This window comes from Neolamprologus brichardi, chromosome 22 (genome assembly GCF_056152115.1).
Source record: "Neolamprologus brichardi isolate AB-2024 chromosome 22, ASM5615211v1, whole genome shotgun sequence".
Classification (NCBI taxonomy): Eukaryota; Metazoa; Chordata; class Actinopteri; order Cichliformes; family Cichlidae; genus Neolamprologus; species Neolamprologus brichardi.
In genome coordinates this window covers 4,369,443-4,383,994 of record NC_142124.1, presented here as the reverse complement: position 1 = coordinate 4,383,994, position 14,552 = coordinate 4,369,443, and the positions used below count along the sequence as shown (strand labels likewise).

At 42.1% G+C, this 14,552-nt stretch overlaps 1 protein-coding gene across 3 annotated transcripts in view; it reads left to right on the top strand.

Annotated features, from left to right (window-relative positions):
• grin2da (glutamate receptor, ionotropic, N-methyl D-aspartate 2D, a) overlaps positions 1-14,552 on the top strand; it is a 316,625-nt gene that overhangs the window by 269,040 nt on the left and 33,033 nt on the right. For all 3 annotated transcript variants that reach the window (XM_087834864.1, XM_087834866.1, XM_087834867.1), the window contains exons 13-16: positions 1,822-1,938; positions 4,354-4,514; positions 10,513-10,582; positions 11,227-11,344. In XM_087834864.1, the coding sequence (XP_087690990.1) occupies positions 1,822-1,938; positions 4,354-4,514; positions 10,513-10,582; positions 11,227-11,344 (466 nt within the window). The remainder of the gene's footprint in view (positions 1-1,821; positions 1,939-4,353; positions 4,515-10,512; positions 10,583-11,226; positions 11,345-14,552) is intronic.

Genomic DNA, 14,552 nt, shown 5'->3' with positions numbered 1-14,552 from the left:
AGAGGCGTTGAAAGGCTGCTCCAACAGAACTTATTGTTTTGGAGGAAAACACAAACACGGTGTACAGTCGAGTCTTAATAGCTTACTTACAACTGGGCTCGTCAGGCTCTCTTCTTGGCTGCAGTGGTTATTATTATATTTACATGCTTCCAGCTCCCGTTTTTGCTCGATGACAGCTCGTACTTTTCCTTTTTCTCCCTCCCTCGCTCACAGACACATAACGGGTATGGCAGTCCATTCTCCCTGCAGCACGGACTACACTGCCCATGATGCTACATTCTTTAGACCTGTAGCATTCTGCCTATTAGCTTAGCACAACAACAACAACAGGCGCTCTCTCACCCAGGAAACACGCAGAGAGAGAGCGTCACCCTGTAACCATGGCAACCGTAACGCTGCCGCCTGGAACAACAGAACGTAGCTGTCAAACAAAACCCAAACAGTCCTGACCCGCGACAATATGAAACAGGGAAGTACCGCCGTGTAATCCATTTATTTCAACAAAGTAACTGTATTCTAAATACCACCTTTTTAAACGGTAACTGTAACGGAATACAGTTACTCATATTTTGTATTTTAAATACGTAACGGCGGTACATGTATTCCATAACTCCCCAACACTGCCCACTAGTGATACCCACAGTCATCAGGAGGAAATTTGCATCAGTTTGGCACAGAAGTTGATTACTCTTTAAGTAAACATCAAGAAGAAGAACTCCTGAAGAAGACGGTGGCATTGACATGCCAAAATCGGACCTCCAAGGAGCAATCTAAAAACTGCAGTGGTGCTGGAAGCACTCCAGAGGGGCGCAAATATGTAACCTTGAAGGGGATGCTTTTTTTCCTTTTTTAACAATTTTCGATTTCTCACCTTATGTTTGCGTTTCTCCAAAAACTATTAAAACAAATCAGTCAGCCACAGTTTTGTACTTGAGTCTCCAGGCCTTTCTCGAATCTTTCTTCTTCTTCAAATGGAAGTTGTTTTTTTTTATTTGTGCTGCAAAAGATAATCCACTTTGTTTATGCTGAATACATCTGATCACGTCTTTAACAATAAAATATTAATTTCTGCCAACGAGTATCTGTGCAAGAAAAACACGATTATGTAGCAAATAACCAATCAAATAGCTATAGGCTAACAGGCAATCAGCCCAAGCCTGGAATAAATTTGCACCATCTGTTTTCTGAGCTAAAGGCTATGTGAATGAAATAGCAGTTCAGCTTCTTGAATGATGAAGGATGTAGCGCTTGAAGCTTGAATTATACAAAGCACTGAACATAACATATCTCACCAAGTTTCCCTCCTTTGTGGAGATGCAATATTAAATAACTTTTACACAATATATTTTTTTTATTTGAAAAATACCTTTTAAATATAATTAATTACTTAAATTATGTATTTCAAAATTGTGCTTAAATACTTAACCAAGTGCTTTGATTCAACTAGCATATTTGCATCAATGGTCTTAAATGAATTTTAAGGTGGGCAGAAGGTATTTTTATATCCACTGTGATGGACGTGATGATGTAAAAAAATTGATTTTCTTTCTTCCCATATTTAAAAATATGCAACTAGTTTAATATTATTTACAATTTAAGTTCGTTTAATTGTGCGACAGATTGCTGGGTTGCAGCTTTAGGAGGCAGAAATGCCACACTGGAAAGTATGAACCGGCCCTCCAGGCAAGACAGAGTTTCAGAGCTGTGAGTTTAGCGACGAAATGCCAGGGAGTGGAAATAGAGTCACCGGGATCCTAAAATACTTTCACACCTGTCAGGCTCAGTCCTCATTGATCTTCCTCCACCACATTCTACCTTCAGGTGCTGGTTTGGGCCTTTTTCGCTGTCATCTTCCTGGCCTCCTACACTGCCAACCTGGCTGCCTTCATGATCCAGGAGGAGTACATCGACACGGTGTCAGGGCTGTCAGATAAGAAGGTATGATATGGATGGATATGTCATGGGCTGGGTCGTGTGACCCAGTGTTTGAGTTTTATGTATTTGTGTATCCATTTTTGATCGAGTTAATTTCTAGGTGGCTATTTAGTCCTTTATTTCTTAGTTGTTTCTGTCATCTTCCCCTGTACTCAGTCTCCCTGATTCGTGCGTCTACCTGTCATGTTTCATGTCTGTGTGGTTATGTTAAGTTCATGTCATGATTTATCTTCATGTCTCTGGGTTTCCTGTTTTATTTTGAAAGGGTCTGGTGTTCTTTGTTCACTGCATTTAGGTTTACTCTCCCCTGTGCTGTAATTATATTATTTATAATTCTAGTCAGCTGTGTCCTCATGTGTCTCCACTTCCCCTGATCACCTCATGTGTGTATTTAGTCCTCAGTCTTGGGTCGTGTCCAAATTCATGGGCTGCATCCTCCTGAGGCCGCATTTGTAGACCGATTACGTCACAGCGACGCGCCGAAGGCTGTCCAAATTCGTAGACTCCTCCGAATGCAGCCGACAAATGCGTCCTCCTTTTCCCCGAATTTGAAGGATGGGTCGGGTGTGTCCTTCGTGGCCCACCATATCCCAGAATTCATAGCGCGGCCCAGCTAAGCTCCAGTTTCCGGCAATGTCGGCCGCTACTAAGTTTTAAAATTACTCTTATTAATCTTTCTGGGCCACAAAATAAACTTTAAACATATTTTCAGGCGAGAATGTGGGTTAGCTCGTTGATAATTTAAAATGAACACAAAAAACGGAGAAAGATTTCGGGGTCCATTTTCGATTTTCGTGCCGTGGCGCTGACAACCGGAAATACTCTGAATTAAGGGCGGGAGTAGATCGAGAAGGCTAGACCGTCCAATTCCATAGCTGTTTACTTCTGGCCTACCCGACCTCCTGAGGACCCGGCCCACGTAGACCGCGAAGGCCGGGTCCTCAGGAGGATGCAGCCCATGAATTTGGACACGACCTTGCTGTGTTCGGTGTCGCGTCGTCTGTGTCCATGTTTTCACGGTCAGTCTTTGCAGTGATCAGAGTCTTCTTAGTTTGTCACAGTACTAGTTTCCCAGTTTAGTTATAGTCTAGTTTAGTCACGCTATCCCTGCTGTGTTTGTACACTTTGTCTTCAGCCATAATAAAGGCTCGCTTTCTGTTAAGTTCACTCCCGTCTACTCACTTGTGTACGCACCTGGGTCCATCACACACACCACCACACGGCCTGTCTCCACAGACCGTGACAGGATAAGTGATTTACAAACAGGTGAATAGTCAAATGATGGACTGAATAGATAGCAAGAAATTCCACATATTTGATATTGAGAGAATCATGGGTATTTTACGTGATTTAAAACTTACAACACCAAAGTCCCCCAGACTCAGGGTCATCTTTCAAAATAAATGCAACCCTGTTTCCAAAAACATGGAATGCTGTGTACAATCGCGATGGTGATCGTGGCTCAAGAGTTGGGAGTTCGCCTTGTAATCGGAAGGTTGCCGGTTCGAGCCCCGGCTTGGACAGTCTCGGTCGTTGTGTCCTTGGGCAAGACACTTCACCCATTGCCTACTGGTGGTGGTCAGAGGGCCCGGTGGCGCCAGTGTCCGGCAGCCTCGCCTCTGTCAGTGCGCCCCAGGGTGGCTGTGGCTACAATGTAGCTGCCATCACCAGTGTGTGAATGTGTGGATGACTGGATATGTAAAGCGCTTTGGGGTCCTTAGGGACTAGTAAAGCCCTATATAAATACAGGCCATTTACCATTTACCATTTACAATGACGAATAAATGAATAGAGAGAGATGCTAACACGTTCTCCGGGTCAAAGGTCATTTTGGGTGGAATAAAGAAGCAGGGAGAAGCTGGAATCTCTTCACTGGGATCACGAATCCAAATTTTAATTCATCTTTGCACATCACAGAGAGTATATCACCCGTCTGTTATCGACGCAGACTAAAAGAAGCTGCAGTTCCCTCCCCCTCATACCTTCAGCAAACCAACATCATTTTGGAATCGGGGTTGTAAATACGATTATGCCACCAATATGCACTCTCTCCTGTCTGCCTTTAAGAGAGCACATCAGAATAGCTTAAGTTAACAGAAGTGGAAAACTGTGTACTTTCCGTTTTTTATTATTTTGATTTTTCCAGCGCAGTTTCACCACAACTCACAAAACTGTGTCCCGCTGCTTTGACACTTTAAAACCTCATCTGTTTTATCTCTCTCTCTGTGTCTGAGCTCTTTAGAAAAGTGTAGCACAGGTGCTTTTCTTTGAAAGTGAAGTCTTTGAATCTCTGCAGCTCTTCATCCCGCAGCACGGATCGGCTCCTCTCCCTCATTTCAGCTACCGCTCTTTAACTTCTGTCCTTCCTCCTGTCACTTTAATCTCAGCCCACCTCCTCCTCTTCTTCTTCTTGTGCAGTTTCAGCAGCCGACAGAGCAGTACCCACCGCTGCGTTTCGGCACGGTGCCAAACGGCAGCACCGAGGAGAACATCCGCTCCAACTATCCCAACATGCACCAGTATATGATTCGCAACAACCAGAAGGGTGTAGAGGAAGCCATTGAAAACCTCAAGACTGGGTAAGGATAGAAGAACTATTAGCAACCACTTGGAGTGTGGATTTGTCATGTGAAATAGAAGAAATCAAAGCCTACGTGTTCGGTTAGATACGAACAGAACAATATTGGAAGTAGATCAGGACTTGGAAGAGCATGAAGTAAAAAATGTCAGATATTGTTACGACCGAACGCAACCACGCTCTGCCTGCACTAGACATCTCATTTCTACAAATATACTTCTGCTGTCATCCACCCAGATTCAAGTTAAAGCTGCACATTTTTCAACAACAGCACTTACTTTAAACGGACACCGTGCCATCTCCCCTGGTTTTTATATATCTTTTATTTTTAACTCGAGGCGGTGTTGTCGTCCACGCTCGGTTCAATTACGCGAGCCGTTTTTTGCCTGACTCACCCTGTTAGCGCATTGATCCGCCTCGCCCCGGGAGCCACGGCAAACTGTTGTAACCTGTGCAGCCCCATCAGGATCATGGCTACTAAATGCAGTTGGAGAAGAGGTGTGGGGGGCTGGAAACTTTTAAATAATAGATGCTAGCAGCAACCGCAGTGCGGTGGGGAAATTGCGCCATCTCAGCACTGGCTGACACTCGGGCGCCTCTTGTCTTCGACAAAGGGGGGGTTATTATACGCCTGTGGGACTACAAAGTACACAAAGCACTTTCCATAAAATATACACTCGCTCATTGCGTTTGATGTGGAAGCGGGCGAGGTGGAGGGGAAAAGGGGAGTGATGCAGATTAGGGTTCAGATGTTTAATGGGACAAGCAAGCACACACGAGCCGGCGAGCAGCGGGCGCAGTCTTTAGTAGATTTGACGTAGCGTGTTATTAAAACACAACGATGCATTCCTTTTTATCATACTCGCTTGCCCCTCTTACATTAATTTTCCACCTCTCTCTCTATCTCACTTCAATCAGTCTGTCCGTCGTCTCTTTCATTACACACTGTTTATCTCCCTCTTCCTTATCCTCCCCTCTCCTCCTGACATTATATACAAAGGAAATATCCGTCGAGGCAAAGTGATATGAAGATTTCTGTTTGATGGCACTGAGCACCGCCTCTCCATCTCATCTCTTCTCCTTTTCTTCTCATGATGATTTTTTTCCGTCCTTTGACTGGTCTATTCCTCCCTCTCTCATTAACTCCTTGCTCCCAGTTCATCAACTCCTGTGCGCTTCCTTTGCCACCCGATAATAATATCTGAACTTCCCTTTTCTCTCCTTTTGCTGTCACCCACCTCTTCCCCTCCTGCTTTGTGTAGCCTCTTCGTCACCTTTTTTTAAAATCTTCCACCCTTCATCCGAGCGCTTTCCGCCGCAGTAACAATTTCGTGGATCTGCGCAGCTCCCTGAGTGTGAATATAAATGAATGTGAAGTAGAAGAGCAGGTGTAGTGACAAATCTATCATCCGCCTCTCAGATGTACATCACCAGTGTGAGCTGAGCTGTTACATTTAATCCATTACTTGATGATGAACTGTTGTAATTCACTTTTGATGTATATCCCTTTTGCACTGCTTCCACTCCAGTAGCAGATTTCAAATGATTCATTTTTTCCCGATACTTTAATCCTGATTTTTTTTCTTTTTAATTATTACTGTTACTACTGGATCACTGGAGAAGATTCTTCCTGCAGTAATTTATATTCGGTGGTATGTCTCTGCCCTTGCATGTGCACAGATAGAAAGCCTGAGGTGAGAGAGCAGCATGCAGAAACAATCTGGCATCAGTGAGAAGTGATATAACAGTGATTAAATGAGATGTGGCATTGAAAGAAGAAGCTAGGACGGAGCCGGGTTTCAGATGTGCAGCAACCGCAGGGAGGCTCGCTGTTATCAGCCGGTCTGTGAGGATTACAGTCTGAGCTTCAGTTCTTGTCTTGCCTGAATTAATGCTAGTCTCAATATTTTAGATTATTATAAGAATTTCTTCATTTTCCCAAAGAGTGAAACCACAGGCTGTGTAATTATTGTATTGTATTGTATCTTTATTTATTTCAGACATATACAGAAAAAAAAACAGTATATACACAAGTACACATACTTGCATTTACAAATATGAATATATATGTAAATACACACACGTATGTGCTCAGATAAAACAAAAAAAGAAAATAAATAAAATAAAATAAAACAGAGTCTAAATTACATGAAATGACAATTATTAGGTCTGAAATGGAGTAGGAAGTATAACATACTTATTAATCCCTACCCCATGCTCAACATTCTATTGAATCCCACTATTCACCTAATTCCCATCATCACTTACCCCACACAATAAACAAGGAGAACATGTATAAACATAGCTACAGTGATAGATATAATTTAGATACAATTTAGCATAGTTATATATACAATGGGTGATCAACTTTATCAGTTTCATATTCTTCCAAAATCAGTTTTCGAAACATCTTTATAAACTGACTAATGCTTGAACATTGCTGTAGGTCCACATTGCTGTGGACCCCATAAATAGTAACACACCATATGTCTCCAGGGCTCGCAAAATCGCTAGCCCGACGTCCCGGAGCTAGCGATATCTCCGGTCGGGGGACCAAAATCTATCTCAGCCCCGCCCGTTGGGTTGTTATATAGCCCGACGGGCGGGGCTGAGATAGATTTTGGTCGCCCGACCGGAGATATCGCTAGCTCCAGGACGTCGGGCTAGCGATTTTGCGAGCCCTGGTCTCCAAAAGTTGATTCTGTTCATCTGGACGTAGCGTTTTCTGGGAGAAACATTTCGTCACTCATCCAAGTGACTTCTTCAGTCTCAGCTGACTGCAGGTTTCAATCTTATAAACAGAACATTTGCATAATGACTGAAACCAGCCCACTGAAGGAACAATGGGCTGGGAGGTCAGTTCCTTAATCATAATTATGCAAATTCTCATGACCATTGATCAACAACCACTGACCAAAACCCACTGATCAGAGATCACTGATCAATGGCCATGAGTACCATTCACAGAGAGTTGGGGAATGGCTGCAATCACAGCATTGTAAGATGGCGAAAGATGGACCCTTAGGCCCCCTCCTCGATTCAGAGATGGTCTTTCCCTTTTCACGTAAACGGCCTCCTTGACTCCGCCCTCAAACCAGGATGTTACATCCTCATCCTTGAAAGAGTGTCCACTAGCCTGTTGGCCACTAGCCTGTTATTTTCCTGGATGATTGAGAATGCATCAAGACATCACACCATATGATGTAGTGTGTGAATTTAGGAAACCCTCCCATGACACCCTGGGAGTTGCAGTTTTGAGAATGGCACTTGGTCAGTTTCTAATTCCTGAGATATGTACAGCTGGATAATGTTGCAAAGAAAAAATGCATATGAATGCAACTGCATCACAGAAAACTCCTTATGTCTGCAACATGATTCAGATTTGAACCACATTATCCAAAGTAGCTACAATATCACTGCTGTAGAAAATGAATTAAAGCTGGTTTGATTGATTGGTAATTACTTCAACATGTGAACAATATACAGGTACATTTAGAAAAGAAAAATAAGAGAGAAAAAAAATACTATACAAAATACATACAAAAAACCGTTCTGATTAATTTACATGTTGAAAGGGAAGAAGTACACACTTATTTAATCCCACCCCTTTGCCATAAATTATCAGTTAATATTTAGTCAGCTTCCTTACTGATATAATTTGTAATAAAAATAGTGAACAGATTTCTGATATACTATATACTATAATATCACATCATGATTTATTTTTTATTTTTTTTAAATAGAGACATTCACTTAATTTCAATATTTTCCTTTTCTTTATAGTTCGAGAAGAATAAACTTCTTTTTGAACAGTTTTATGTTTGGACGTTGCTTTAATTCCATATTCAGACTGTTCCATAGTTTCACTCCATGAACAGAAACATAAAAGCCTTTTCTTGTAGTACGTACCTTCCCTGTTTTGAAGTTACAAAAACCCCTTAAATTATAACTTCCTTCTTTCAAAAAAAACATACTCTGAATATTTCCTGGCAGTTCTTTATTTTTTGCTTTGAATAGAATTTGTGCTGTTTGGAATTTCACTAGATCGTCAATTTTCAATATTTCAGACTGCAAAAATAGTGAGTTTGTATGTTCCTGTAAGCTGCATTGTGGATGATTCGAATATCTTTTTTTTTGAAGAGTAAAAAGTGAATGTAATGTGGTTTTATAGTTATTGCCTCAGACCTCTGCACAAAAGCTTAAGTATGGTGAAACCAGTGAACATATGGCGTTATTTTTGTGCCACTATTCTGAGCGCACGTAATAAAAAGTTTGCAGGTGCAAGTGTTGCATTTTGAGGAGAAATTTATTTTGAGCGAAGAAAAGCTGAATTTGAGTGAACAAAATTCCTTCCTGCGTGCAAAAACTGTATTTCAGTGTTTGCTATTATCCACACACACAACAGCAGCCCCTCTCGCTCAGTTTTTGCATTTGCGCTCGCTCGCAATGTGTTGCTCGCGCTCTCAACATTTCTGCCCGTGCGCGCTCAACTCTTTCTCTACACCGTTATATTTGTGCCACAAAACCAGCCAATCACAGGCTTGGATGCAAAAATATCTGATTGGCTGTTTTGGTCTCCAATCAGCTCGAAATGACGAAATTTCATCCAAAACTCCAACGAGGCAGTGGCGGAGGAACACAGAGTGGCAGAGTTTGAAATGTTACTCTTTCTGGGTCACAAAATAAACTTTTAAGATATTTTCATGTGAGAATGAATAACGTTTTCGGAGATGCCTGTTAGCCATGTTCTGTCGAATACCTGTTTTGCCTTGTTGAGTATTGCAATGCTTCGTGATACTTTGGAATGAATATATCTTTTTCATCTATTATTACCCCCAGAAATTTATTTTCACTCTTTCAATATCAACACCATTTATTTGAATCTTTGCATTTGTATTTAAACGACTATTTCCAAATAACATAAGTTTAGATTTATTCAAATTTAATGATAATTTGTTTTTATCAAGCCAGAACTTCACTTTACTTACTTCACTTGATTGATTGAATATGTGTGATAACAGATCGTTTTTCACACACATATCACCAATGAAACACCTTCATCTACCTTCCGCCAGACGCAGTAGGCTGTTATTCATTGTAATAAATGTAAAAGTATCTTTATTTTAAACCATTATCTTCTCCTGAACATTACCAACTACCTTTTGAGCTCAAAAAGAAATCAAAGACCTTCCAACGTAACAAAGGAAACGTCCAAAAAATGCTTTTGCTGCTGTTTTAACCTAGAAACACACCTCGGGTTGCTGCTGTTCAGCAGGGTGAAATTACCACCACTAAGAGGTGCTGCTAGGGACTGATAACAACATATAATGGGCATTCGATGGGCTGATAAGATTTGAAACAGGTGGGTATGACTAATGCAGTCCAACAGCTTTGATAACAGCCTTTACATAACACATTTACAGACTGATCTGCCGTAAGATAAATTTCCTAGTTAGCTTTAAATATCATCATCCGCAGTGATTTATGGTTTCTTTCTTTTTCGGTTAGATTAAATGTTGCCGAAATATACTAAGCCTTACCCAGTCATGTGGTGACTTTGAAAGAAACGAGGCTTTTGTAAACTTCCTGAACATTTATGTAAAAAAACCCTGAATTTTTGTGAGTAGCTGCAGTCAGAAATTACAACAACTGTTAGAATTTTTCCTTCTGAGCAAAAGTGAATTTCACATCCTTTGCTTAAATTACCTCCTCCCCTGTCGCTGCATTCAATTATGCTCTATTCAAGCTATTGTAGGAGGAGAATTGGCATCTCTTCCTCCATTTATGAATGCTTCACTGTGTGATTGTTGAAAGTTGGTGAAAAGCTGTGTTTGGAAAGAGCCCTGTGTTTGCTGATGTCTTTGTAGAGACATTGTCTCACTGCTGATTTGTCCATCACATCTTGTCGTTTTGTTCTCTAGTTGCTTTTGTCATTTAGATCCAGGTCAGTGATTTCCATTGCTTTGTTGTAATTTTCCTCCTTCATTTCTCCCCTGCAGAAAACTAGATGCCTTCATTTATGATGCTGCAGTGTTGAACTACATGGCCAGGAAGGATGAGGGCTGCAAGGTAGGAAATGCATCTGTGCAGTGATTTCACACCTCTGCACGGTGACACTTTCGTGCATACGGGCAACCATTGCTCAAGTTTCTTTGTCCTGTTACTGTGTGCAAAAAAACCAAAACAAAAAACACAACGAGCATGCTAAATGAGCGCTTGTACAAGATGTACATCTGCATTAAATAAATCAAACACACCCAATGCATTTATATTTCCCCTTGCGGCCTGTAGCTGGTTAATATTGTCATTTCTGGTTGGCACTGGTGTTGATTTATTTATAAGTTTGTATTTGATACGGCTCCCACAGCAAGAATGAAAATCCTTCCTGGTGATCATTTATAATAAGGTCTGTGGGAGGCCGGAGCTCCCAGCAGCCTCATACAACAGCCACTGCTGCAGTAATTATTACAACTGATGTGGATCTATATTAATTCCTCCACTGAAACAATATCCCACACTCTGGGATGTCGATATTAGAGCTCAGCCAACTGAATTTATGTGACCGTGACAGTACACAAAGAAATTACAGCTAAAATTAAACTAATTTATCTTTTGCTCATTGCCATCTGCGTCTTCATATCTGGCTCTGTGTGAATTAATGTGTTTGTGTGTATATGTGGATTTATGGACCTTTATGTGTTTAATTCAAAAAGGTTATGACCATCGGCTCTGGTAAGGTGTTCGCCACTACGGGTTACGGTATTGCACTGCACAAGAATTCCCGCTGGAAACGCCCACTGGACCTGGCTCTGCTGCAGTTAGTTGGAGATGGTAAGTTAAAAAAGGGACCAGAAAGCAACACGTAAGACGCGCTAGCAGGAAGGACGAAGGAGAGAACAAGAAGCGCATAGTTAACGCTCATCTTACCAACTTGAAAACCCCAATAAGTAATAATAAAAGTTAAATACAGTAATTAATTTCATCTAAAAAGACAAAAATAGCATAAAGCCAATCACAACCTAGTTGTGTCCTTCGCCTTCTCCGGGGCCTCCTCTTGGCAGGAGGAGCCCAAAACACCTCACCTAGAAGTTGCCCAGGAAGCATCCTAGTCAGATGCCGGTACCACCTCCAGTGGCTCCTTTCAGTGTGGAGGCATAGCGGCGTACCTTTAGCACGTATCGCTAAAGGAGTCCAGACACGCTTCAGAGGAAGCTCTGCTGCTTGTATCTACGATACCTTTACCACAAATAAAGGTAGGAAAGTAGATCAACCTATAAACAGAGTCCTCTATTTCTTGACCACATCAGACCGGTAAGGGGTCTGTGAAGGTTCTCAGTCATCCAGGTCATCGTAGTCAAAGGAGCTTGCAAAGAAAAGCGTCTGGACTTCTTTAAGTTACTTGAAGACGTTTCACCTCTCATCTGAGAAGCTTCTTCAGTTCTAAGGTCAAATGGTGGAGAGTCCCAGATATAAACCTAGTGGGAGTTTCCCCCCACAGAGGGACAAAAGGACCCCCTGATGATCCTCTAATCGCCTGAGCCAAGGTGTGGAACTGGGTGTGGGTCCCAATCAGCCAGAGTTTCGGGTGAGCTCGTTGTGAAACCTGGCCCCACCTTATCATGCGAATTCCTGAGGTCAGATGGCCCAGGATGTGAGTGGGCGTTAAGGCGTCTGGGAAGGATCTCAAAACTGGATTATAGATGGCAGAGAGTTGGTGTCGTAAACCACCGCCTCTGTTCAAAGATGGTCGCTCACAGTGGACATAGACGCTTCTTTCACTCCTCTTTCAAACCATCTGTCCTCTCTGTCCAAAATGTGAACATTGGCATAATGTACTGCACTGTAATGCTGTACAGTGCAGCGAGGAATGCCCAGACCTCTACATTGGAGAGACCAAACAGCCACTTCACAAGCGCATGGCACAACACAGAAGAGCCACCTCCACAGGACAAGACTCAGCTGTCCATCTGCATCTAAAGGTCAAAGGTCACTCTTTCGAGGATGCCAATGTTCACATTTTGGACAGAGAGGACAGATGGTTTGAAAGAGGAGTGAAAGAAGCCATCTATGTCCACTGTGAGCGACCATCTTTGAACAGAGGCGGTGGTTTACGACACCAACTCTCTGCCATCTATAATCCAGTTTTGAGTTCCCTCCCCAGACGCCTTAACGCCCACTCACATCCTGGGCCATCTGACCTCAGGAATTCGCATGATAAGGTGGGGCCAGGTTTCACAACGAGCTCACCCGAAACTCTGGCTGATTGGGACCCACACCCAGTTTCACACCTTGGCTCAGGCGATTAGAGGATCATCAGGGGGTCCTTTTGTCCCTCTGTGGGGGGAAACTCCCACTAGGTTTATATCTGGGACTCTCCACCATTTGACCTTAGAACTGAAGAAGCTTCTCAGATGAGAGGTAAAACGTCTTCAAGCAACTTAAAGAAGTCCAGACGCTTTTCTTTGCAAGCTCCTTTGAATCAGACCGGTAAAGAGTCCACATTACTGCAGATGCCACTTCAGTATGTTTGTCAATGTCTCCCTCTCACTCATGAACAAACTTAAACTCCTCCACCCGTTTCCAGCTGGGAACCATGGCCTCAGACTTGGAGGAGCTAATTGTCTCCCAGTGCAAGCTGGAAGAAATGACTCAAAGAAGTCATGATCTCCAGAACAGAACCTGAAATCTGAGAGCACTGAACTGATACCCCCACCCACTGGGTGTGCCTGGATATTCTGTCCATAAATATTTTAAACAGATTGATGACAAAGGGACGGCCTGCCTGCCCAGTCTGACTTTTGTCTGCTGATACAAACCAAGCTCTCACTAGGGTTGTTTCTGAAACAGCTTAAAGCGACTGAAGCTAGTCAGACACTTCAGGCACTGATAACACCCAATTTGCCTCATGCTTTGCTCAGGGCATGCTGGCTTGTAACAGGAGGAGGGAGAGTTACTACCTTGCTGTCTATATTTCAGGAGCAAAGGTAATACTTTTGTCAAGTAGGTCTTCCAGCTGAGCATTAGACAGTCACATCAGGAGGCAGAGTTTTCCTGTCTCCTAGGAGAGTCATTGCTGCTCAGACTGGGGCTCTTTTTTTATACAGCATGAGCATCACATGCCCCAGCTCTCTCAGGTGCATTTAATCCAGCCACATTCCCAACATTCGGATTACTTCCAATCTGGGAAGTTCCTCATGTATATGATAAAGGTAATACTTTTTTAAAATCATTGACAGAGTTTTATTATTGTCACGTTATGTTGTATTTTTCTTTAATTTTAGACTCATAGAATATATTTATTGAACAGATAGTTTAATTTATTAAAACTGTGTAGGGAGAAGTGGATCCTTCACACCAGGATCCTCTGAGACCCCAAACCATTGTTCCTAAAAAAAAACAAAAAACAAATCAAAGTATAAACAGAAAATAGTAATGTCAAATCATTAGCAACAACGTGACAAAGTCATAAAATATTGAAATGTAAAAAAAAGTTCTGTGAGATCTTTGAGAGGTCTGCACGGATGATGGTTAAAGGAGACCGATCACACCTTCACTGCATTCTCATGCTAAACAGGGCTTTTAAATAATGAGGTCAGTGTATCTATATGGTATAATAAAATCTACTCTAAACTGTGTTTCAGCCAGTTTTTGTTCTACTCTTGGCTCTGTATGATGCTAGTTCTTACTAAGAGCATGGAGGTCCCAGTCATCTGCTGTTCTTCTGTTGAGCAGAGCGAACTCATCAGACAACTGCATTAAACATACAGCCTCCTCAAAGCTTCAGTCAGTGTATATTACATATGTTTACCTAAGAGAAATAAGGATTATGCTGAGCTACATGTCATGCAAAGCTACTCTGTTACCAACACGTTCTCACTCCCAAACCGTAACATTTTACACTAGGTGACAAATCGTCAACATATTACGTTTTCGGCTACCCACCACGTTCCTAAATGACGACCTTGGAAAAATGAGGAAATATGAGAACCGTATGGACTCAATCTACACATGTTCGCTCTTTTTTCTTCAAATCGCTTAG